Raw genomic sequence first — 27,507 nt, forward strand, 5'->3', positions numbered from 1 at the left:
CTGCCAAGAATGAGTGGGACCTTCGTGTATTCCTCAATATCTATAATGACGAAATCAACGGGAAACGCGAACTTATCCACTCTAACTAGGACATCCTCAGCTATTCCCCGAGGAATTTTAACTGATCTGTCCGCGAGTTGGATAGTCATTTGGTTGGTCTTAAGTCATTTAATCCTAGCTTTTTGAATAATGAATAGGGCATTAGGTTTACACTGGCTCCTAAGTCTGCTAACGCATTGCTAATTTGGACATCTTGCAGATAGCAAGGTACCGTAAATCTTCCTATATCTCCAAACTTAGGGGGAATTCCATGTTGTAACACTAACGAGCATTCTTCACTTAAGGGCAAGCTGACTATCTCTCTTAATCTCTCTTTATTTGAAAGCAGTTCTTTAAAAAATTTAGCGCAGTTTGGCATTTCTACTAAAGCATCTACTAGACGTACATTCAAATGCAAATTCTTAATAATATCCCAATACTTAGTGAATTGCGCTTCTTGTTTTTCCTTCCTAAGCCTACCTGGGAAAGGTATGCGGGCGTGTGGAATAATTTTCGGGGCCTTAAGAGAGATAGGTTCCAGTGGATTGACGACTGGGTCAATTGGCACAGGTTCCTTATCGGAAAAATCTTGTATGGGTATATTAATAGTTGTCTCCTTCCCTCCTCTAGTAATTACTAGGGCATCAAACTCACTACACTCTATATCAATTTTAGTGGTTAATCGTTTAAGCGTAAGCTGAAAATTAGTGATTAATTCTTCAAAAGTCTTTATTAAAGTGTCGAACTTGTTCTGGCATTCTATGACTTGAAGGTTTATCATATATTTCTTTTTCATAAATTCAACTAAAATTTCCTTAGAGTGGAGAGTAGGTTTGTGCAACGGGAATATTATATTATGCTGCGAGCTATTTTGCTGTTTGTGTGCCCATCTAGGGTAAGGATACCTTAGATTGGTTCTAGTAGCATCGGAGTTTCTAAGAATTGGTAAACTTTAAAGAGTGAGGGTGAGATCTTGTAACCTGGTTTCCAGCATTTTTACCGTATGAGCGAAGGCGTCATCCTTCTCAGCAGCTTCATTGTTCCAATCTTTCTGTTGTGCAGCTATTGTGTCCAAGAGATTCCATGCTTCATCTACTGTTCGGGACATGAAATTGCACTTGTTCCAATGATATAGGTTCGTGAATCCGAGGCCAACTCTGCACTTGTTCAGTGCCATCATACACATAATTATTATGAAATATAGTATTGTGAGTTCATTTGATTCCCTTTTACTCTTTACATTTTTGGGACTGAGAATACATGCGCTGTTTTTATAAATGCTTTATTAAATGTTTCTGAGATATATTTTTGAACTGAGAATACATGAACTACTTTTATAAATGATTAACGAAATAGACACAAGTATTCAAAACTACATTCTATGATAGGATTATTTGGATTCAGAGGTTCGATTTCTATAAAGATTGTATTATCGATCATCGGTGAGATGATTTTGCATTGCACTACGCACTAGCTACTGAAATGGTTCGATTTAGTAGTTAGTAACTGATGTTTTAGCAGAGGGGTATAAAATACTATTAATTTTTAGTAGGAAATACTATTAAATACGATACAATTTTACACAAGATATTTATTTATTTAGAGAATGGATATACTTAAACCTTGCTACAACACTTATAGGCAGTGTACCTAATCGTACAGTAGTGTAGTTTTTAGTAAGTCCGGTTCGTTCCACAGGGAAAATCTTTAAACAAAGCTTAACGCTATATTAGTTTACTTTTATAAAAATACAAATATATATATAAGTAATATTATTATTATAAAGGGGGGTTTTTACCGTTTAATGACCGGTTTGTCGATTTTAAAACTTTAGTCGCAATTAAAACCAAATGTAAAATATTAAAAATAAATACAAGACTTAAATTAAAGCGTAAAGTAAATAACGATAATGAAATTGCGAATAATAAAAGTACGATAAAATAAATTTGCGATAATTAAAAAGTACGATAATTAAAAGTGCAATTAAATACAATAACAATAAAAATGCGATAATTAGAAGTGCAATTAAATATAAAATAAAGGAAATTAAATATGAAATAAAAGAATTATGCTTATTTAAACTTTCGTAATCATGATGTTTGACGTGTTGATTTTTAGTTTATTCCCATGGGTTAATTGTCCTTTGTCCTGGATTATTTAATATGTCCGTCTGGTTTTTGTCCATAACAGTCCATCAATCATAAATATAAAGTGCGAGTGTCCTCGTCAAATTATCCTTATACCCGAAGTTAAATATTCCAACTAATTGGGGACTTAAACTGTAACAAGATTTTAATACTTTGTTTAATAATTACACCAGGATGTCGACTGAGTGTAACCCAAGGTTTTAATATTTTGTTATCAATTATACCAAGTGTCCTTGTACATAATTTCACCCCTGTTTTAATTATTCTAGTGGCTATTAATCCATTCCCGTGTCCGGTTAAATGAACGATTATTCGTACATATAAATACCCTTCCCATCGTGTCCGATCGAGTGTATATGGTAATTTATAGGGACGCCCAATTGTAAATCTTTATATTAACATTAACAAACTATCATTTAGTTAAACAAATATAAAGCCCATTAATAGCCCATAGTCTAATTTCCACAAGTGTCGTTCTTTTGTCCAAACCCCAATTATGGTACAAAGCCCAATTACCCAATTTTAGTAATTAGCCCAACATCATGATTACTTCGGATTAAATAAGCATAATAATAACTTAGCTATGAGACATTAAATTAAAAATGTTGAACATAACTTACAATGATTAAAAATAGCGTAGCGTTACACGGACAGAATTTCGACTTACACCCTTACAACATTTGCTAACATACCCTTATTATTAGGATTTAAAATTAAAATTAAAATTAAAATATAAATTATATATATATATTTACGTATATATTGAGAGAGAGATAGATTATGGATGATGAAAATGATCAGAATTCGGTTGGCTTTATAGGGAATTGAGTTCAGGGGTACTCCGCGACTCGCGGCAACTTTTGCCTTCAAACTCCGCGAGTCGCGGAGTTTGAAAATACAGCTCACCAACTTTGGAGTCTTTCTTGCCGACGGATTTTTATTATTTATATAATATATAAATAATTATAAGAATTATTTAAATATTATATTATATTTATGTGCATAGTTGACTTGTAATTTTTAGTCCGTTGCGTCGAGCGTTGAGAGTTGACTCATGTCCCGGTTCCGGATTTTCGAACGTCCTTGCGTACAATTTTATATTTTGTACTTTGCGTTTTGAATCTTGTACTCTTGTAATTTCAAGACGTTTCATATCAATAATTGGAACCTCTTTGATTGTATTTTGTACTTTTGAGCTTTTTGGTCGTTTGCGTCTTCAATTCATTGAATCTGTCTTTTGTCTTCACCTTTTATTATTTAAACGAATATCACTTTTAAATAGAACAATTGCAACTAAAAGCTTGTCTTTCTTGAGAAATAATGCTATGAAATATATGTTCGTTTTTAGCATTATCAGTAACGGTGAGATAATTTTACATTGCACTACGCACTAGCTACCGTTTTAGCTACCCTCGGTGAGATGATTTTGCATTGCACTACGCACTAGCTACCATTATAATATTGTTTATGGTTCGATTTAGTAGTTAGTAACGGTGAGATGATTTTGCGTTTCACTACGCACTAGCTACCGTTTTTGCTACCCTCGGTGAGATGATTTTGCATTGCACTACGCATTAGCTACCTGATATGCCACTAACGGATGGTTTTATTTGTACGGTGTCGTTAAGTCGCAGGATGTCCGATTCGGTAGCACACAGTGTCTTCGTTTATTTATATTTTGCGGGTCCTAAATTTACTTTTACTTTCTAAGGTGTAAAAGGTGTAAGTTAACCTAGTGTCGTATTGTTATGTTGATTAACGAATTGAATATCAAGTGGATAATTGTCTTTTAGTTAAATTACCTGGATAAAAGATAGTAGTTGATTTTAGCTAAAGGTCCTAAATGCAGAAAAGTAAATAAAGTGGAAGGATATCCGGAGTATGCAGATCAGGGAAATGTTGACCAAGATATCAGTATTGGGTTAGGGAAAGGTAATTATGCTTATGTTAAGACTATGCTTGGAATGATGTAGATCTGGTTGGATGAGCCAATTACACAAACCTACTTATCTCTGAACTCTCGGTGTTCTCTTTGAGCAGTGAGAAGTATGTCACTTGGTCATATAACTGAAGTGTAACAATACCTCGGAGGTTATCTTCAGTAGAGTACTAGGTTTATTAGTGAGTTAAGCTCTAATCCTAAACCTCGTTATCAGTTTAGGTAACTGAATAACAACGTGCCGTGTTGATTGAACACTGATCACAAACGGAAGGAGTCCGTCGGTTTAAGTTGGAAAAACCTTAAATGGAAACTAACAACCATTCCATCATACTAATGAGATCTCAACAATTCAAACATTATACAACATCACAGTTAATATACTGATAGTGAAGCAGATAGAAACCTAATGAATACCTAACAGTTGGTATGACTAAGACCTAGGGCAACAATCAAACAAGAACATGCAATAGGCTTGGGTCATACAGTAAAGCCACTAACTAGATCTTAACAGCTCCTAATAGGTCTCTTCGGAACAGTCAATAGGCATACTAGGTCATTCATGTCTCAATTCCTAAGTTCCGTGTCCTAAAAGTGCATTAGATGCCTCTCGGGAACTCCGGCCATACCAAGTTCATAGAATCTTCAGATACAGTATAACCAGGGGTCTTAATCCTATGAAGTATCTAATTTCGTATAGGTGGACAAGTCCTGATCACAACCTAGGTTGGTCAATCCTTAAGATGCTAGCATACAGATCTATCAGACTTCCTAGTTCAGTATTATAACAGTAATCGTACTAAATTAACATAATTACGCTAATCCAAAATTTTATCATGGCAACATACAGATAAATTAAGCTATCATGGCAATATCAGAACGCATTATTAAACATAAAAAGTAAGAATACATGTTTAATACAAAAGACAAGCGTTTCGGATAAAAACCTGAAAAGGCTGAACAAATCTGCCCGAGATCGCAGGGACTCGCCGGGATATCCTCCGGAAAATAAAAGCTAAGCTAGCTACTACTAAAACTAACTAAAATATTGAAAATATAAAATGAATTGCAAGTTTTAGTGTGTTGGAATGGATGGAGAGAGCCCTTTAAATAGACCTCATTTTTGCCTGCAAACGGCTGGCAGGCCGTATGGCAGGCCGTTTGCATGGCAAGCCGTATCAAGGGGCCGTTTACTGGACCATTTGGCAGGTCGTACCCCATACTGGCAGGCCGTATGGCAGGCCGTTTTTGGTGCTGGTCAGCCTTGATTCACTGGATCGTAACTTGATTTCTTATCTTTCACCGTTTTCGCTCTAGAATCTTCGTTTTAGCTCCGTTTTACTTGATTCTTTTTACATCGCCTTTGTAATTACTTAATCTACAAAATCAACTGAAAAAGCGATAATTTTTCTGACAAAGTTTTAGTCTTTATTGTTCTAGGGATTAATTTAGGGGTAAAAACGTGACTTTTTACCCGATATCACTACCGTTGTAAAATTATATTGTATTAACTACCACGGTGAGATGATTTTGCATTGCACTACGCACTAGCTACCATTGGTTAGTTGTTTTGGAAGGTTCCGGTGTTCTTCATATGAATGATTTTATAGCAGGAGTAGAGCTGCACATATTGTTTTTCTAAATATACGTATCTTGTGGTCTATTAAAATATTGAAATAATTGTTATGATAAACCTATGAACTCACCAACTTTTTGGTTGACATTTTAAAGCATGTTTATTCTCAGGTATGAAAGAAATCTTCCGCTGTGCATTTGCTCATTTTAAGGATATTACTTGGAGTCGATCATCGCAATGGAAATAAATGTTGATGACTTCGTCCAGATGGATTAGGACGGGTCTCTACAGTTGGTATCAGAACGGTGGTCTTAGCGAACCAGGTCTTGTATTAGTGTGTCTAACTGATAGTTGTTTAGATGCATTAGTGGGTCTGGACTTCAACCGTGTCTGCATGTCAAAAGTTTTGCTTATCATTTTGTGTCAAAAATTACCTGCTTACCATTCTTAGTCTAGACACATCTTACTGCATTGATTTCATAAATAGTGTATAGATAAAAATTCATATCTTAGCGTATCTGTTACTATTACCTTTGCCTGACAGCTTTCGAAATTTTCTCCGTAATCTGAGAAATCTTTATGCTATATATATAGATATTCTATGTAATTAGAATACCATCCGATAGCCGGAAATCATTTCATATCGAAAAATCCTTTTCGCTCGTATGAAATGGAACTCGTCACTACTTCAAGTTCTTCGGATTCCGACAGCTATTCCGATATAGATTTCCACTCGAGCTCCAAAAGCAGTGTAACCGGAATGAATCAACCAATCAGCCATCATCAATTCTGGATGAATTGGGGCTGAGTTCATAGTTGACTTAATCAATGGAAACGAGAAGAAGGCGATCCTTTCCATTAACCAAATTGCCCACTTGGCGAAGAACCTAAAGCACTTACCGGTGAACCAGTCCGAAACACCATTTTCACTCTCATTTTAAGAATAGCTGGCAACGATTACATAATATCTTCAATTCTAAACCTTATTCATCAGTTCCTCCCAACCGACAATCATCCCGGTGTGATAGAAGAAGTCAACGAACTTCGCGCTCGAGTAATCAATTTAGAAAATATGGTGCAAAACTTACCAGCTTCCGCAACATCACCAGCACCAACAGTACCACCAACAACCCAAGTTTCAACATCACATGCCTCAACATCACAACTTATACCTCGAACCTAATCATTGTTCTACCTATCGTTCTACGTCATATATCTTCATTCTACCTGACGATTATGTAATCTCTAATGTTTTAGAGATTATGTACTCTAGTTCTAACCGTAAATCATATGAGTTTAATATCATATTAACTCATTAAATCCATGATTACATATGAAGAAATTATATATGTAAGTATATTTTCATAAAGATTGTAATTAAAAGTTCTTTTGTACAAACTGTTAATGATGAAAATATTTTAACGGGTAGGTAATACCCGAGGAATATTTAGATTTCACATTAATAAGTTGTACTGTACATTCTTTGAATCAGATTCAACAGTTATTTACTATCCTACTTACATCCACAGATATACGAATCCGTTCACCGCAGAATGACCATTTTCATTCAATTTCATATTTGGATTTTTACTTATCAGAATCCAACAAGTGGCATAATGAAGAAAACATTGGACAAAATAAAATTTGCTAGAAACAAACAAATTAACTATGAGAAATTTTGTTAAGAATTCACGCTAACAAAATCCTAGCTAACTGTTCCTAGCTAACTGTTAATTCCTTATTACATTTATTTATCGCAATTTTAATTCTCGCAATTTTATTTATCGTCATTTAATTTCTGTTATTTATTTTTCGCACTTTATTTATCGTCATTTAAATACTGTTATTTACGCATTTTAAATATCGGGACACGTATACAAGGTTTTGACATATCATATCGACGCATCTATATATATTATTTGGAATAACCATAGACACTCTATATGCGGTAATGTTCGAGTTAGCTATACAGGGTTGAGGTTGATTCTAAAATAATATATATACTTTGAGTTGTGATCGAGTCTGAGACACGTACACGGGTCACGACACATATTAATTAATTCAAATATTATGTATTAAACTATATATGAATTATTGAACTACTAACTATAGACTATTAATTGTGGACTACTAACCTTGGACAATTAAAATGAATTAAAATATTGATTATAACATATGGAACAAAACATTTCTTCAAGTTGCCACTTGACTTCATCTTAAACCTCATTTGTATCTTAACGATTACAATCTGCGTCCAAACCTTTCATGATTCTTGAAAACACCTCAATCGAGAGGATGAACCAACCGCACTTCATCTACAGAAGAAAAGATTTATGCATATAATTATGCACCTGAAAAACTCTCAGAAACTGAGTAAACGTTTAACACGTATATGTGCTAATTCCTTTAGCGTTGTTATTACCGAAAATAACTTTGCAATCCCTTTCCAAAGTAGCCAATTTTGTCACAGCTTCAACAAATCAATTTCGACTTTTCATTCGAATAAACTTTATTATAACTTTGATATATAAGTTTCCTTTTATCATTGTTAACCTTTTATATTCTGCAATATTATCAACAGATGTACCAGCAACCTCGTTACTCCTTGGCTTCAATCTCTTCGACCAATCACTATATTTATCTATTGAAGTCTTATCATGAACTCATCAGCATCTTGTAACGATAATTACCATACCAAATATCGAGAGGCATCAATCGATAATCTCGAATTTCTCAGCGATTCTACGACAACAATATATATATATATATATGTATATACATATATATATATATATATATATATATATATATATATATATATATATATATATATATATATATATATATATATATATATATATATATATATATATATATATATATATATATATATATATATATATATATATATATATATATATATATATATATATATATATATATATATATATATATAACTAAAAACTGGTTTGATTACCATTATGTGTTCATTATATGTTTTAATATATATAAATGATATATGTTCGTGAATCCGAGGCCAACTCTGCACTTGTTCAGTGCCATCATACGCATAATTATTACGAAATACAGTATTGTGAGTTCATTTGATTCCCTTTTACTCCTTAAATTTTTGGGACTGAGAATACATGCGCTGTTTTTATAAAGGCTTTATTAAATGTTTTTTAGATATATTTTTGAACTGAGAATACATGAACTGATTTTATAAATGATTGACGAAATAGACACAAGTATTCAAAACTACACTCTATGATAGGATTATTTGGATTCAGAGGTTCGATTTCTATAAAGATTGTATTATCGATCATCGGTGAGATGATTTTGCATTGCACTACGCACTAGCTACCGAAATGGTTCGATTTAGTAGTTAGTAACGATGAGATGATTTTGCATTGCACTACGCACTAGCTACCGTTTTAGCTACCCTCGGTGAGATGATTTTGCATTGCACTACGCATTAGCTATCGTTGTAAAATTATATTGTTTTAACTACCACGGTGAGATGATTTTGCATTTCACTACGCACTAGCTACCGTTGGTGAGTTGTTTTGAAAGGTTCCGGTGTTCTTCATATGAATGATTTTATAGCAGGATTAGACCTGCACATATTGTTTTTCTAAATATGAGTATCTTGTGGTCTATTAAAATATTGAAATAATTGTTATGATAAACCTATGAACTCACCAACCTTTTGGTTGACACTTTAAAGCATGTTTATTCTCAGGTATGAAAGAAATCTTCCGCTGTGCATTTGCTCATTTTAAGGATATTACTTTGAGTCAATCATCGCAATGGGACCAAATGTTGATGACTTCGTCCAGATGGATTAGGACGGGTCTCTACATAAGAGGAAAAGCGAGTAGCGATATATCACAAGGGAAGCACAAAACACGATCCATTATAAAACACCAAATTAATCAAAACCAAAGTATTAACCAATTCCGGTCCTTGTGGTTATTTCCTTATCATAAGTTAATGGTTTCGAGATTCATTTGCTCCACTCAAGGTTGATATTTTTATTCAAGTTAGAAAACCATTCAAGGCTTTTAAGTTGAATTTCCTTGAGAACCAATGCACTCGTTAGCTTTGTTTTAGAGAAACTGGCCAAGTTCTCAAATCATGTACACCGTGACCCATTCAATAGCTTGCCAAAGTAGTTTACCTATGGGTGAGGAAAACGAGTGGCCTTTACCAAGAAAAGCACCGACAAATTGAAAATTAAGGGTTGGCCCAAATTTCCACCAATTGAACACGTGCACCATATGTTCGTGTTGCTTTAATGGTAATATATATTAATACACATAATTGAGTGGCACATTCCTATTGGTTGGGTTGAAAGTGAACAGTGACGGTGACATCATCTTTTTAAAAAAAAAAAAACTTTAGTGCCTCGTTTGGCACACAAAGTTCAATAGAATTTCGTCGGAAATAGAATTGATTTAGACACGCGTCGTTTCTATATTTAATTCCAATTCCGCCGGAATTCTATTGAATCTCGTGAGGCAAATGAGGCCTAAGTTTTTTTACCCATTTTATTTTGTTCATTTGCTTCTATTTTTCTCTCTCGGTTTTGTCTTTTAAATTTAACAAACTTTTTTCTCCGCAACGCTCAAATCTCTAACTCGTTCATATAAATTTAGTTGGATGTTTATTGTAGGTATTAAATAACATATTTTTTAAGGCCCAGTTTTTATCGTGTTTTGAGTTAATCCAACAATTTTATTATAGACTAAAAATGCGGTTATAATATCAGATAAATTTTTTAAATATTGGGTTTTTATCAAATATACCCTTACTAACTTCAATAATCACATATTTACCCAACTAAACAGGATTATATCATATATGCCCATTATTAACCTCTATATATAACATATTTACCCATTTAAAAAGGATAATATTATATACGCCCATTTTAAACATTATATTCATCATATATATCCATAATCAAAATTGTAATCTACTAATTTACTTTTACAAATATTTTATAAAATGATTCAGAGAGCTTCGTCCAGATACTTGGTAAACTAAATAAACATAAGTGATGTGTCAATTATAATTGTAACAACTATAATATTTACAGTATTGTAAGAATTTTCATATATTCTGAGCGACTTTCAGGATATTTTAATTTCCTATTCGTTTTAGGTAATTGACTCATTTATTATATTTGACTCATTTATTATAGAACACAACTACGATCAACCCGAGTAAATGTGTTGAACTTATCACCTAAAGTAAGTACTAAGTAGTACCAAATTATAAATTGGACATTATTGATGTCAACCAAATAAAAAAATAGACGTTTAAAATATGAAGTCCAAGTAAAAGTAATTGGAAAACAAATCAAGTATAAGAAGAAGCAAATATACAGTATATACATCACAGTTCTCCTCATGAGTTATTCTACATCTAATGTCAGGAAGTAACAATTAATCTAAGAATATAATGAAGACACTGAACATGATCATGATTTATGATTTATTGAATATGATGATTTATCGAACATGATTTATTGAAGACATATAATGTCAACCAAGTAAATTACTCCGTAGTAGATTGCTTTTGTGATAGATTTAATAAATGGGTATGTATGATGAATTTTTGTGTTAAAAATAAGCATATATGAAATTATTTTTTTTAAGTGGATAAATATGTTATATATATATAAAGGTTAATAATGGGCATATATGATATAATCAAGTTTAAGTGGGTAAATATGTGATTATTAAAGTTATGAAGGGTATACGTCAAGGTGACCCTATCTCGCCTTTTCTCGTCATCATCGTCGCCGAAGGTCTCAACATTCTCACCAAACGGGCATTAACTAATGGACACCTTCGAGGAATCAATGTTGGTAACGACAACATCACTGTTACCCACCTTCAGTACGCCGACGACACTATTTTCTTCGGGGAATGGAGTAAAAGAAATACCAAAAATATCTCCAAGCTCCTCAAATGCTTCGAGAGAATCTCTGGACTCAAAGTCAACTTCCGAAAAAGTAAACTTTATGGTATCGGAACTACTCCTCACGAATCTGAAGATATGGCGAATTATATTGGGTGTTCTTCCGGTACCACTCCCTTCACATATCTTGGCCTCCCCATCGGTGTTCCCACTTCACATCCTTCCTCTTGGCAACCAATCGTGGAAAAGTTTGATAAAAGACTATCCGATTGGGCGGCAAAATCCGTCTCTTTTGGCGGCCGACTTACCCTCATTAAATCAATCCTAAGCAGCATACCACTTTACTACTTCTCTCTCTTCCACGCACCGTCCTCCATCCTTAACCTCCTTGAAGTCAAAAGACGAAATTTTTTTTGGGGTGGTTCATCAACAGAAAATAAAATCAACTGGATAAAATGGGATCTAATACTTCTTCCTTATGAAAATGGTGGTTTAAATGTTGGCTCTCTTTTCAGCAAAAATATCTCACTACTATGTAAATGGTGGTGGCGATTTAAAAATGAAAAAAATGCTTTATGGGTCAAAGTTATTACTAGTATTTATGGGAAGGGAGGGGGGTTGGGATCTAACGTTTCTTGCAGGAACATTTCAGGTCGCACAGTTTGGAAAGAAATCATCAAAGCAGGAAACATCGCAGATAGCACGGGCTCCTCATTCTCCTCTGCCATCACAAAATGTCTCGGAAGCGGTGATACCATTGAATTCTGGAATGACATTTGGTTTGGTTCGGAATGTTTTAGCACTCTTTTTCCAAGATTATACAGGCTTGAGACCAAAAAAGAAGCATCAATCGCTGAAAGAATCACACACATCAACGGTTCCTCATCGGGTAATTGGTGTTGGACAAGGCCTCCAACTGGACGAGTCCTCAACGAACTTACAGAACTAAATAACATAGTATCTTCCATTGCACTTTCAGATAAACCCGACTCTTGGAAATACACTCTCGACCCTTCCGGAACATATACTACCAAATCATTGGCACACTTGATAAACACTCTAAAGTTTGGTGGTAACGCTCTTAGCACATCGATTCCTCGAAACAAACTCTTGCCCCAAAAGGTCTACATTTTCATATGGAGAGCCTTCCAAAATAAGATACCGGTTAGATTCGAATTAGACAAACGGGGTATTGATCTCGACTCCATTCTATGCCCCCTATGCGATGTTGACATAGAAACCACCGAACACATTCTCGGACTTTGCCCTAATTCGGCCCTCATATGGAAACTCATACTTGATTGGTGGGCTCAAGATAACACGCTAATCTCCAATCTCAACGATGTTATTATCAATAACCAAGCCTTCGCTAGCAACAACTTCGGATCCACGATATGGCAAGCAACCAAATGGATTACATGCTACATAATGTGGAAACATAGAAACTTAAAAGTATTCTCTAAAAAAGTCTGGTCTCCCGCGTCGATTCTCTCCGAGATACAAACACAAAGTTACAGCTGGATATCCAAAAGATCGCGAAAAAAGAAAACAATCGAGTGGCATCAATGGCTCATTAATCCTTCCTTCTTCGTCGCGGAACCTCCACAACGGGTCGGGATCGGCTAATGCACTCTTCCTTGCACCTCTGTAGCGCACGAAGTCTATTTCTACTATCGAGGGTTTGATTAATTGGGTTAGCTTGTGTTTAACTTTGTAGGCGCTCGATCGTCACTGTTTTCCTATCTTTCCCGGCTTGAATTTTTTCAAGTTCTTATTCCCTTTTTAGTGTTAATGGTCTTCCTACCCTTGTTTACTATAAAATCCTACAAGTTTTGTTTCTCCATTTCATAATTGTATAGATATGTATAGGACCTTGTACTTTAATATTCCGTTAATAATAATTTGCTTGCTTTTCAAAAAAAAAAAAAATAGTTTTATACCGAAACTCACATTATTATTGACATATTACACCATTTTGAAATAGAACAATCAAAATAAATACATATTTTGTCCCGAAGTTAAAGCTATTTGTTCATACAAACAATACAATACAATAAAAGTATACCGACATCATATAGAAAATTGACTTTTGATTCCATTACTTCGAACGACCTATTTTAGTTGAAAAGTGGTATCGTGTTTACTTGATATTTCTTTACCCAAACATTGTAACATGAAAGTAATTATATGCAACATGATTTGTTAGATTGATAGTAAAGCGAACCTATTAATTTATTAAATTGTGCATGTTACTTGTGTACGAGTCACTTTCATCATCGCTTTTGTATTTATCACTAAACTTTAAATACTCCCTTCGTCAGAGTTAAAAAATCAGATTTGATTGCGCATAATGTTCAAAATTTTCACAAATTTTATCTCTACCAATAAAATCTTCTCTCTAGTGAGGACTAAATTTCTATTTTAATTGGTTAAAATAGAAAATAAACACTTATAATTGAATAACTCATAATTTTTGTTGTACATCAGTTTTGAATTACCATAAAAACTAAACCACACATGCGTTCATCTTTCGTTGTTGAATTTCAAATAGAAAATAAACACTTATAATTGAATAACTCATAATTTTTGTTGTACAGCAGTTTTGAATTACTATGTGGACTAATCCACACATGCGTTCATCTTCTGTTGTTGCATAACCTACCCCAACTAAGCAACACACATATATAAGAACGAAGAAAATATTTTATTGAACGATTGACGAATTATAATCAATTACATATCTCCTATTTATAGACTTGAGATCAAGGTTGCAAAAGACGTGAGACGGGGTCGAGACGGTCGTGTCCTAAAAAGGTCGAGACGTTTGAGATGGGGCGGAGACGTACGTTGACCAAAATTGACTTTTAAATATATATAAGTATATAAATGTATATATGTATACATATTTTAAAGCCAAAAACTTTAATTAATTATTTTGTACTCATAATCGCTATCCCCGTTAATTTAATACAAAAAATTTAAACTAAAATACTACAAATTTGATCGATTTTACCCACTTTCTGGCTTTTCAGAATTTTGACCGACTTTGACCTGAATTTTGACCGTTGACTGTCATATCAGATGGTTTTCTTTGTGATGGGACGGGCTAGTCACCAGGCCGTCGCAACGAGCGTCACAACGGCCCGAGATGGGGTCTTTTGCAACAGTGCTTGAGATCGATGATCAATGATTCTTTCAAAGTCCATAATATCTAGTTTCCAAACTAATAATCTTTAGATCATGGGAACTAGATAATATCAAATAACTAAACAAATCTTTTATTATAATCCGGAGATATCAACATTGACAAAACTTTTCATCCTTATCTTCAAAGACATCACGCGTTTTCAATTGAGTCTTCTTTATTAAAACTGAGTCTGTGTTTTTCATCATGCATTTGAGTCTCTATCGGTCTGTCTTTAAATTCCAGACTCACAAATACTTAACCAATTTTACATTTGACTCATCAGATTCAAAACATGATTTATCCTAACAATAGTAACACCATATATAACTATGCTTACTTTGACCATTGTTCATGCACTTATATGTGAAAGTGCTGAAAGAACATGCAACCCTTACCTAAATCTATAAACTATTAAGCTAAATTAATATCTTTATTTGTTTTAATTTCCCGATAATCAAGAGGAAGACGTGTAGCAAAGAGGGTAGATATAGACGATTAATAAGAGTAATGACATAGGTAACCAATTTGCCACCAAACTCTTGGTTCTTAGTTTAATTACTAGCGAACCCTAGCTACTTATTGGTTTGATCTTTCAAACTCATTCATTTATGATCGATACATACATACATTAATACAATTTATGTATAGACGAAGCTTCACCCTCCAACATCCACCCCACCCCAACCCCTCCTAACCAACCCTAATAAATGTGCTCACATGTATTTTTTCTAAATATAGCTTTCACATCTTAACTATAGATTTCAATTTTCAATTTCAATATATAAACCAAAAATATACATTGAAAAATATACATGTATTGGCATATGTATTTCAAGTGTTATTTATGATACCCAACCCTAATTCTATCTAAGTTTTTTGACCCGACATCATCATGTATTCATGTTCTTCTTTCTCATAATTATGTTACTTTAAATTCATTTCATATTTCAAGAATATCAAGCTGTACATAACGTAGGATTTTAATTTCTCAACTAACTTTTTAAGTACAGAAACTAATTTAATTTATATAAACCAGTCATTTAACTATAGTTATTATAGTCATTAATTATAGTTACGAAAAGTAATAACATATACGAGTAGCTGTTATATCAGTATAATACGTACATACAATTATACAATTACAAGTACGAGTACAATTTATTGTGGAAACAAAAAAAAAATATATGTATAACTTAAATGTAATCTCTTCCATCCCGCCAAACTGAAAAACTTACACAATAGTACCCTTGTATTCAACTATTGACACTTTAAGTCCTTTTATTTTTACTTCCCAGTAACAAGCAAAAGTAAAACAAGATCCTGAAGAAGAAACCCCAAGCAACTGTAATCCAAAAGCATTCCCATTTGCTCAAATCAGTGACCCCTTGTTGTTTCAATAAGTCAGCGCCAGTGGTCAAACATGTTGTACTCGTGATGTTAAACCCTAATGTTTCACTCATGTTTTCCAACAACTTCAATTTCAATGAGTCATCCGCAACGGCTAGAGGGCTGCCATCGAAAATTTGAGTCCCCCGAACGAAACATTTAAGAGGATCTTGAAACTCGTTGTGTAAAACCGCTTCATACGGATACTTCACTAATGAAATGTAGTGAAACCAAATCCAGTAATCGGGAATTCGATCACGATTAATGAAGAAGCCACTAAAGAGAAGAAAGTAAGCAAGGAGCGCTACAACAACCACATATCCGATCATAACATGAGGGACAATGGCCGATAAAAATGTCACGAATGAACTTCCGGCCCAAAACGAGGCCATAATTATACCAAAGTAAAAAAAGAAACCAGACGCGCCCCCATCGAGTCCAACTGCCCAAAAAGTGATTACTGCGAATGCCAGTGAAAGGACCACGAGTGCAGGAACCGCCACAATCGAATGTGATAAAACATACGAAGATCGTCTGTAAGCATTGTACGCGGTTTCTCTCATAAAAATAAACTTTTCCTGAATGAAAACAGGTAACGCGTCAGCACAAGTGTAGAACGTTGTGGACATCGCGAAAGCAAAGAATCCTATACGTTCTTGAACGCCTCTAGGCGAATCGTCAAGCTTCCAAAACACGGTTGCTAAAATGAAACCCGTCACCACAACCGCACCTAACCGAATTCCAAATAATTCAGGCATTCTCCATGAATTTTTAAACGAACGACGCGAAATAACCATCATTTCGAGCCACATTGGATTAGCAAAGCTAGGAACCATAGAACTCGGGCTAACGACACCACTCGTAGCTCCCGAAACTAGTTTCCCTCGAGATATACTCGCACTAATCGATTCTTTCAACGACAAACCGTGCATAGGCGTTTCGTTACCATTCGGTATGCTTCTCGAACGTTTCAATACCTGCCATGATTTGTTGAATTCGACTAGGCTTTTGGTTCCTCCAGGAGAACCTTCTAGTTCTCGAATCAAATCTAACGCGAATTCTGTACGATTTTCTTTATCAGGAATCGGATGGCCGAAATCAGCAAAAAACGAAAGAAGATTCGAAGGTGAGCCGCTATAAACAGTTTGTCCACGAGACAGAAACAATAAACGGTCTAGTAATCCAAGTAATCGAAAACTAGGCTGGTGTACGGATAGTATCACAATACTTCCAGTTTGCGCGATACGTTGCAACACCTTCACAACCATATACGCACTTGTGGAATCAAGTCCGGAAGTCGGTTCGTCTAGAAACAATATAATCGGATCGTGAATTATATCAGTTCCTATCGAAACACGACGTCGTTCACCACCTGACACTCCTCGATGTCCTTCGTCTCCTATAACTGTATTCGCAGCGTTTCGTAGCCCTAACTGATCGATTAGGGCTTGAACACGCTGCTTCTTTTTAGATTTTGATAGTGAACGTGGTAGACGAAACTCGGCTGCAAACATTAACGTTTCTTCAACTGTTAACATCGGAAATAATAGATCGTCTTGCATTACGTAAGCCGAAATCACCTTTAATAGCTTTGATTCTAACGGTTCTCCGTTAAGAGTAATGTTACCTTTTAATTTGTCTTTAGCAATTCGATTTGCTAAAGCGTCGATTAAAGTTGATTTTCCTGATCCACTGGCACCAAGGACGGCCAATATCTGGCCGTCCCTAGCGTGACCAGAAATATCATTTAATAAAATTTTATTTCTGGATACCAAATTTTCATCACCTACGGGATCCACTGTAGTTGCCGGAACGGCAGCCGGTTTATTCCGGCGTCCGAATATCGCCGGCAATTCAAACTTGCCTCGTGTCTTGACACTATACGTTAGATTCGTAAACGATAGCACAAACGGTAATGATTGAACTGACTCGTGGTTGTTGTTGTTCAATTGATTCATTTCTAGAACCTGATGCGACGTCGTATCAGCCTCGTAACTGGCACCGCTAACGTGTCTCAATAGCTCACGGAGAGTTGGAGACGCCGGAGTTGATCCCGACGATTCCGGCACATCGGCCACTCGTATACGAGATGACATTATGAAACCCTAGTTAATTAAGATAAGGAAAATTAATCATGCGTTTGAATGCAGATGTTTTGGTGCAAAACGACGTCGTTATTTTTAGTAATAATAACAGGGTAGTGATTGTGTAAGTGATAAAGTATCGGTGTGCAGATAGGAAAAAAATAGATATCTCCTTCTGGGAATTGAACACTTTTTATGACTTTGTATGAGTGAAAGATTAGATACATATTGTGTATATATAGGGAGGGCTATGTAAATAGATACTACATCATATATCTATATGTGTGCGTAGATATTAAATACGGTAAAATTAGGCAAAATTAGTCCTCTTTAGACCAATTTTATAGCAGCTTTACAGTTGGAAACTAACACCAAAAAATCTAACATGGCACAAGCCCTCTAACGCCATTAACGAGACGTCTGACGAGTGCCAGAAGGGCGTTAGTCACCAGATCGACGGAAAATACATTTGCGTATTTAACACCTGTTATACATATTACTAATTTCTTTTTTTTTTTTTTTACTCAACCTCCAGTCATTATTTTAACATATCCCCCAAAAACCTATATACTCATTTAACAATTACCACTATTTAACTTCATTCTATTAAATTGACACGTAAACTAATTTTTCTCTAAAAAGTGCAATATTTCATGTAACACTCAGAATTAATGGTGATCCTACTACTACTAAAACATTTGACTTTTTGTGAAGGCATTATTTGAAGATTAGATTTAGTACATTTTTCAAATTGAAATAATGGTTACTGCCATATGTTTAATGTTGATACAATTCTCGCTAACTCTTATTACGAGTCATTTATCTCGATGATCGTCTGATCTCGTTTCAACCAAATAATAAGGCTCGATATCGAGGGTGGTGTCATCATTGCAAGGGAGATTCAATGACAATATTATGATTACGAGATGCATCACTAAGAAATTTTTTTAATTTCTTTTTCATTTTAAACAAATTGCGGGCTCCACATTCGTTGTCGCAAAATATTATGGTGGTGGTGTAATTGCGACGTCACCGCCATCACCAAAGAATATTCGCGACGACGAGGCTGTTAACGCAAACAAAGTGTCGCCACCAAAAGCCAATTTCTTGTAGTGAGCTAGCTCTAATCAACGATCCTCTGAATGTCTGCCTATTTACATATTGAAATCACAAAGAAACCGGCATATTGAAATGAAATTGTGCTCAATAACTACGATGATTGCCTTATATTGTCCGAACATCCATTAACATAACAGTGCATACGTATATACGTTCATCGACTACTCCAATACATTTACCTCATGCATCATCTATCGATTCACCCTTTCAGCATAAAATGCAAGGATTTTATAAAGAGAAGATTTAACAGACTTGAAAAATTGCAGTGATCAAGTCAGAGCTTATCACGAATATTCAAATTGCCCGAAATACGGACCTCCAGATTGACCCTAGGGGGTTTCCTCCCTGATCTATATAGGATTCAAATCCTAGTTCGCCTGCCCCTCGAGATGGTTTAAGGATCGGGTTCTTGCAATGTGATTCGGGTTTCCTTCCGAAAGCGTGTGCATGCAGTGCGTGGTATATGATTGTGAAGGTGGTTAAGTCCCCTCGGGTGATGCTGACAACTTGCCTTTCAAGTAAAAAAAAAAGAATTCGTCATATGTTTATTAGAATTGATTGATACTTGAATGTTGTAATTGGGGATTGGATGTGATATTTCTTAATCGTGATATAATTAGTCTTCCTTTAGCCTAATCTATTGTAGCATATATATTGTTTATGTATTCTAATAATACTCTTGGTTAAAGTATTCAAAATTAATACAAGTATACATTTATCGAGTCATTTTTGGTTTAACTATGCTTAATTAATAAGTATGTAATATATATATATATATATATATATATATATATATATATATATATATATATATATATATATATATATTCACATACCACTTTTTGGTACATGTACACTTTTGTCTCATATAATTAAAGGTATAATAGATAGATAATTAGGTGTACATGTATCAAAAACTAATTTATAAAGATCCCCTTCCATATAATTAAACATTCAATACTTTATTTTCTATATTAATTTTATTATATTATATGTTGATTGTGATTAATTGATAGTGTAACTATTAAATTTTTTTTTTTTTTAACATCAATTTTATTACTCAAAAAACCACCCTTTAGCAAGCAGCTATAGGGGGCAACATCCAACAATTACAACGGCTTTAAAAGCCAATCATTCCAACTACATTTACATTTTCCTCTACTAATACACCAAGAAAAAGAAATATTACGAATAAAATCAAATAACATAGATTTTTTCATTTCTTCTCCGGGGAACACCACACTATTTCGGAACCGCCAAATGACCCATAACAAAGCCGCAATGATCGAGTAACATTTTATCTTTGTCTCCTTACTTTCTCTCCATTCATCGAGCCACGAAATAAATTCGAACCAATTAGCGAACGAAGGAAGGTTAATGTCGACCCAAATCCTGCACAATCTCCATAGACTTGTCGCCAACTCGCACTCGAACAACACATGATGAACATCTTCCAAGGATAAAGAACATATCGGACAATTAATGTTAAGCACATCAACCCCTCGATTAGCAAGATTAACCCTCGTAGGCAACCTGTCTAAAGCTACCAGCCAAAGAAAAATGTTTATCTTCTCCGGAATGACTTTTACCCACCTAGTCGAACTTGGATGTGTCGGAAGAATTATGTCATCAATAAATAATCTCGTCTCGCTAACCGAGAACGACTCCTCGACATTTAACACCCATTTCCACGAGTCTCTTTCATTGTTGAGATCAATATTACTGATTTCATTTTCAAGACTTGCAAGAATAACCAAATTCCTCGATCCAATATCTCTTTTCCAATCCTACCGCCAACCATTCGAATCAATTCTATCCGCCAACGAACAATTTGGATTGACATCAAGATGAAATAACCGACTATATTTATCACGCAATGGCCCATTTCCAAGCCAATCATCATTCCAAAAGCTAATCGATCTACCATATCCAACTTTCCCCCTTAAAACATTTGCCGGTAACATGCCTTTGTTTTTAACCTTTAAAAATGAATTAACAATACTATACCACGTTCCTTTACAACGAATAGGCTTACCATCTATGTGATGACCCGGAAATTTCCGACCAAATTTAAACTTGAATCTTATATGGTTTCGACAAGATAAGCAAAGCCTGTAATGTTGAAGTCTCAAAACCTTTGAACTGTGTTCATGTATACATTTGACCTTTGACTAATCCCGACGATTCATGAACAATTATTTGAAAATAAATATTGTATATATACATAAATGTATTATATATAATATTTTGATATTATAAATTATAATTTAAATATTTAAAAACCAAATATGTAAAATAAGATATAAAATCATTATGTTGTACTTAAAAAGAAATCATATATATATATGTATGATTTCTATAGATAATTATTATAATATATATATATGTAAGAATTTATTACTCAATGTAAGCTACTATATATATAATTATTAAATACTACATAATTAATAAATTGTATATATAATGTGTAAATACAAGTCAAGAATATAGTCGATATAATATCCATGTTATTACTTTCATTATAATACTAACACTAATATCAAAATCAATATCAGTTATATATATTTATATATATTATAATTGTAATCCAAATATTATCAGTATTATCAAACTTATCAATTTATCACTTTGTTATTAATAATATTACCACATTATTGTTATTATCTTTATCAGTATTATTATTATTTATTATTATTAAAAGTATTATTGTTATTTATATTTATTAATTGAAAATCTATACAAACAGATACAAAAATCTATTTCATATCCACATCACTTTCAAAAATTTTGTTTTTGTCTAATATTGTGAGAGATCAGAATCTAATTCGTACAAATCATTGTTTAACCACAAGGATCAATCCAAAAGTGGTTAGCACTCCCTTTCTTCTTTCTATTTTTCTGTCACTGATTGATAACTCCTGTAGACTTTCAATTCTCATTTAATCCTATCAAATTCAATTGTTAAAAGAGAATGTATGAAATGGTCACCTTACAAATTATCTCCAACTTATTTTCTTATTCATGATTCATTTACCATCTTCCTAGATATAGAGATACATATATACGATGTACATAAAATCACCACCTTAAACACCATCAACAACGAGACATCTCCTCCCTCACCGCCACCATCTCCATCACTTCACCACTTTCATGCACAATCACCACAAAAATTTGAACATCATCAACCACTGCTACGTACCTGTTTCTATTCGATTAAGATGTGAACCAACACCACCATCGAGAACCACTTTTGTTCTTTATATTTTTATTATCTTCATTGAAGAGGAAACCTATACTAAGCTTTGAAAACCTGCAACTAACCAAATGAAATTGAAGCTATTCTGTTTTCTATTCGAAATCAACCCACCCAACAAGACATTCTCGTTATTTATATTAACACCCACCACCGAAACCCAATAACCGAGAACCATTTGCCACTATTGTTTCTGTTTTTCTGCACCACATAACCACCACTCTTCCATCACCTTTTCCTATTTTCTTGTTTCGTTGAGAATTACCCAAACTGCCACCCCATCATCACAAAACCCACAATTGCAACTGTGTTCCTGTTCAAACCAGAAACCCACCACGAAACAAACTGTACTCAGTCGCTATTATTTATTTTTTTCTTTTCTTCTTTCTCTGTAACAAGGAAAACGTTTATAAAGATGATACTTATGGTGATATGATTTCTTTTCTTTGCCAACAAAACCCACTAGCGAATTTGCTGTTTTCTTTTCATTTGATATTTAACAATCATGATAATGGTTGATGGTTGATACATTATATCATAAATAAAGTGAAACACGTGGCTTCTTTTTCTCCTTTTGTTGGCCGACAATACCATTTAACAACCCATTTGATTAACCTTTTTCCATGCTTGCCAATCGATAACCCCACCTATTGTCCCACTAAACTCACGAACCTAATACTGGAAGTAATAATACGCGTGATAGTCCTAGTTCGTGGAATACAAAAGATGCATTTTTCTTGTCGGCTGAAATTCACGAAGCAGGGCCACAAACGTTTTCTTGGAGGCTTATTAAATTGGGCTAGCGATTTTGGGCTGGGTTTGTTTATCTTGTTGGGCCAGGTTAAAATCTCCTTGCTCGACTACTAGACTGCTGCCTTTCCTTTTGTTAATTTTCGATGTAAGGAAGTTTGTCTTTTCAAAACGAATGCAATGTTTGTAAAATGTATCATATAGAGGTCAAGTACCTCGCGATGTAACCAACTATCGTGAATCGTTTGTAATCGGTGTGGACTTTGTTTGGATGGATTAGGACGGGTCCTTTCAGTTGGTATCAGAGAGATGGTCTTAGCGAACCAGGTCTTGCATTAGTGTGTCTAACTGGTAGTCGTTAGGATGCATTAGTGAGTCTGGACTTCGACCGTGTCTGCATGTCAAAAGTTTTGCTTATCATTTTTATCGGAAATCATCTGCTTATCACCCTTAGGAAATTACCTGCTTATCATTCTTAGTCTAGACACATCTTACTACAATGATTGCATGAATAGTGTATAGACAACATTCGTATCTTAACGTATCCGCTAATTCAAATCTTAGCGTATCTGTTATGTAAATTTTTCCTGATATTTTCTGTAGATTCCTCCGTAACTTATGGGATTTTAGTATTATATATGCATATGTAAATTATGTATTGCAGGGTACTAATCTACATCCTATAATCTATTTCATATGGAAAATCCTTCATCTGATCGTACGAGATGAATCCCTCAACCAATTCGAATTCCTTGGATTCCGACAGCTATTCCGATATGGAGTTTCAACTAAGCTCCAAAAGCAGAGTCACCAAAATGAATCAACCAATTCATTTGTGAAATGTCCCGTTCTTATTGATTAAAAACGTTCCATATTAATTGATTTCGTTGCGAGGTTTTGACCTCTATATGAGACGTTTTTCAAAGACTGCATTCATTTTTAAAACAAACCATAACCTTTATTTCATAAATAAAGGTTTAAAAAGCTTTACGTAGATTATCAAATAATGATAATCTAAAATATCCTGTTTACACACGATCATTACATAATGGTTTACAATACAAATATGTTACATCGAAATCAGTTTCTTGAATGCAGTTTTTACACAATATCATACAAACATGGACTCCAAATCTTGTCCTTATTTTAGTATGCAACAGCGGAAGCTCTTAGTATTCACCTGAGAATAAACATGTTTTAAACGTCAACAAAAATGTTGGTGAGTTATAGGTTTAACCTATATATATCAAATCGTAACAATAGACCACAAGATTTCATATTTCAATACACATCCCATACATAGAGATAAAAATCATTCATATGGTGAACACCTGGTAATCGACATTAACAAGATGCATATATAAGAATATCCCCATCATTCCGGGACACCCTTCGGATATGATATAAATTTCGAAGTACTAAAGCATCCGGTACTTTGGATGGGGTTTGTTAGGCCCAATAGATCTATCTTTAGGATTCGCGTCAATTAGGGTGTCTGTTCCCTAATTCTTAGATTACCAGACTTAATAAAAAGGGGCATATTCGATTTCGATAATTCAACCATAGAATGTAGTTTCACGTACTTGTGTCTATTTTGTAAATCATTTATAAAACCTGCATGTATTCTCATCCCAAAAATATAAGATTTTAAAAGTGGGACTATAACTCACTTTCACAGATTTTTACTTCGTCGGGAAGTAAGACTTGGCCACTGGTTGATTCACGAACCTATAACAATATATACATATATATCAAAGTATGTTCAAAATATATTTACAACACTTTTAATATATTTTGATGTTTTAAGTTTATTAAGTCAGCTGTCCTCGTTAGTAACCTACAACTAGTTGTCCACGGTTAGATGTACAGAAATAAATCGATAAATATTATCTTGAATCAATCCACGACCCAGTGTATATGTATCTCAGTATTGATCACAACTCAAACTATATATATTTTGGAATCAACCTCAACCCTGTATAGCTAACTCCAACATTCACATATAGAGTGTCTATGGTTGTTCTGAAATATATATAGATGTGTCGACATGATAGGTCGAAACATTGTATACGTGTCTATGGTATCTCAAGATTACATAATATACAATACAAGTTGATTAAGTTATGGTTGGAATAGATTTGTTACCAATTTTCACGTAGCTAAAATGAGAAAAATTATCCAATCTTGTTTTATCCATAACTTCTTCATTTTAAATCCGTTTTGAGTGAATCAAATTGCTATGGTTTCATATTGAACTCTATTTTATGAATCTAAACAGAAAAAGTATAGGTTTATAGTCGGAAATATAAGTTACAAGTCGTTTTTGTAAAGGTAGTCATTTCAGTCGAAAGAACGACGTCTAGATGACCATTTTAGAAAACATACTTCCACTTTGAGTTTAACCATAATTTTTGGATATAGTTTCTTGTTCATAATAAAAATCATTTTCCCAGAATAACAACTTTTAAATCAAAGTTTATCATAGTTTTTAATTAACTAACCCAAAACAGCCCGCGGTGTTACTACGACGGCGTAAATCCGATTTTACGGTATTTTTCGTGTTTCTAGGTTTTAAATCATTAAGTTAGCATATTATATAGATATAGAATATGTGTTTAGTTGATTTTAAAAGTCAAGTTAGAAGGATTAACTTTTATTTGCGAACAAGTTTAGAATTAACTAAACTATGTTCTAGTGATTACAACTTTAAACCTTCGAATAAGATAGCTTTATATGTATGAATCAAATGATGTTATGAACATCATTACTACCTCAAGTTCCTTGAATAAACCTACTGGAAATGAAAAAAATAGATCTAGCTTCAAAGGATCCTTGGATGGCTTGAAAGTTCTTGAAGCAGAATCATGACACGAAAACAATTTCAAGTAAGATTTCCACTCGAAATAAGATTGTTATAGTTATAGAAATTGAATTAAAGTTTGAATATGATTATTATCTTGTATTAGAAAGATAACCTACTGTAAGTAACAAAGGTTTCTTGATCTTGGATGATTACTTGGAATGGATTTAGAAAACTTGGAAGTAAACTTGCAATCTTGGAAGTATTCTTGATTTTATGAAACTAGAACTTTTGGAATTTATGAAGAACACTTAGAACTTGAAGATAGAACTTGAGAGAGATCAATTAGATGAAGAAAATTGAAGAATGAAAGTGTTTGTAGGTGTTTTTTGTCATTGATGTATGGATTATATATAAAGGATATGTAATTTTGTTTTCATGTAAATAAGTCATGAATGATTACTCATATTTTTGTAATTTTATGAGATATTTCATGCTAGTTGCCAAATGATGGTTCCCACATGTGTTAGGTGACTCACATGGGCTGCTAAGAGATGATCATTGGAGTGTATATACCAATAGTACATACATCTAAAAGCTGTGTATTGTACGAGTACGAATACGGGTGCATACGAGTAGAATTGTTGATGAAACTGAACGAGGATGTAATTGTAAGCATTTTTGTTAAGTAGAAGTATTTTGATAAGTGTCTTGAAGTCTTTCAAAAGTGTATGAATACATATTAAAACACTACATGTATATACATTTTAACTGAGTCGTTAAGTCATCGTTAGTCGTTACATGTAAACGTTGTTTTGAAACCTTTAGGTTAACGATCTTGTTGAATGTTGTTAACCCATTGTTTATTATAACAAATGAGATGTTAAATTGTTATATTATCATGATATTATGATATATAATATATCTTAGTATGATATATATACAGTTAAATGTCGTTACAACGATAATCGTTACATATATGTCTCGTTTCGAAATCATTAAGTTAGTAGTCTTATTTTTACATATGTATTTCATTGTTAATACACTTAATAATATATTTACTTATCATTTAACATAATTAACCAAGTGTATCAATATCTTAATATGATTCATATGTACCTAGTAAGACGTTGTTATAACGATAATCGTTATATATATCGTTTTCGAGTTTCTTAAATTAATAGTCTCATTTTTATGTATATAACTCATTGTTAAAATACCTAATGAGATACATACTTATAATAAAATCATGTTAACTATATATATAACCATATATATGTCATCGTATAGTTTTTA

At 33.7% G+C, this 27,507-nt stretch overlaps 1 protein-coding gene across 1 annotated transcript; it reads right to left on the bottom strand.

Annotated features, from left to right (window-relative positions):
• Positions 1-15,999: 15,999 nt before the first annotated feature.
• On the bottom strand, positions 16,000-18,476 carry LOC139861292 (ABC transporter G family member 6-like). The gene has a single exon (XM_071849668.1). The coding sequence runs from the start codon at positions 18,296-18,298 to the stop codon at positions 16,085-16,087; it is 2,214 nt and encodes a 737-aa protein (XP_071705769.1). The 5' UTR covers positions 18,299-18,476; the 3' UTR covers positions 16,000-16,084.
• Between the last annotated feature and the right edge of the window lie 9,031 nt (positions 18,477-27,507).

The sequence above is a fragment of the Rutidosis leptorrhynchoides genome, chromosome 8 (genome assembly GCF_046630445.1).
Source record: "Rutidosis leptorrhynchoides isolate AG116_Rl617_1_P2 chromosome 8, CSIRO_AGI_Rlap_v1, whole genome shotgun sequence".
In the NCBI taxonomy this organism is placed as follows: domain Eukaryota; kingdom Viridiplantae; phylum Streptophyta; class Magnoliopsida; order Asterales; family Asteraceae; genus Rutidosis; species Rutidosis leptorrhynchoides.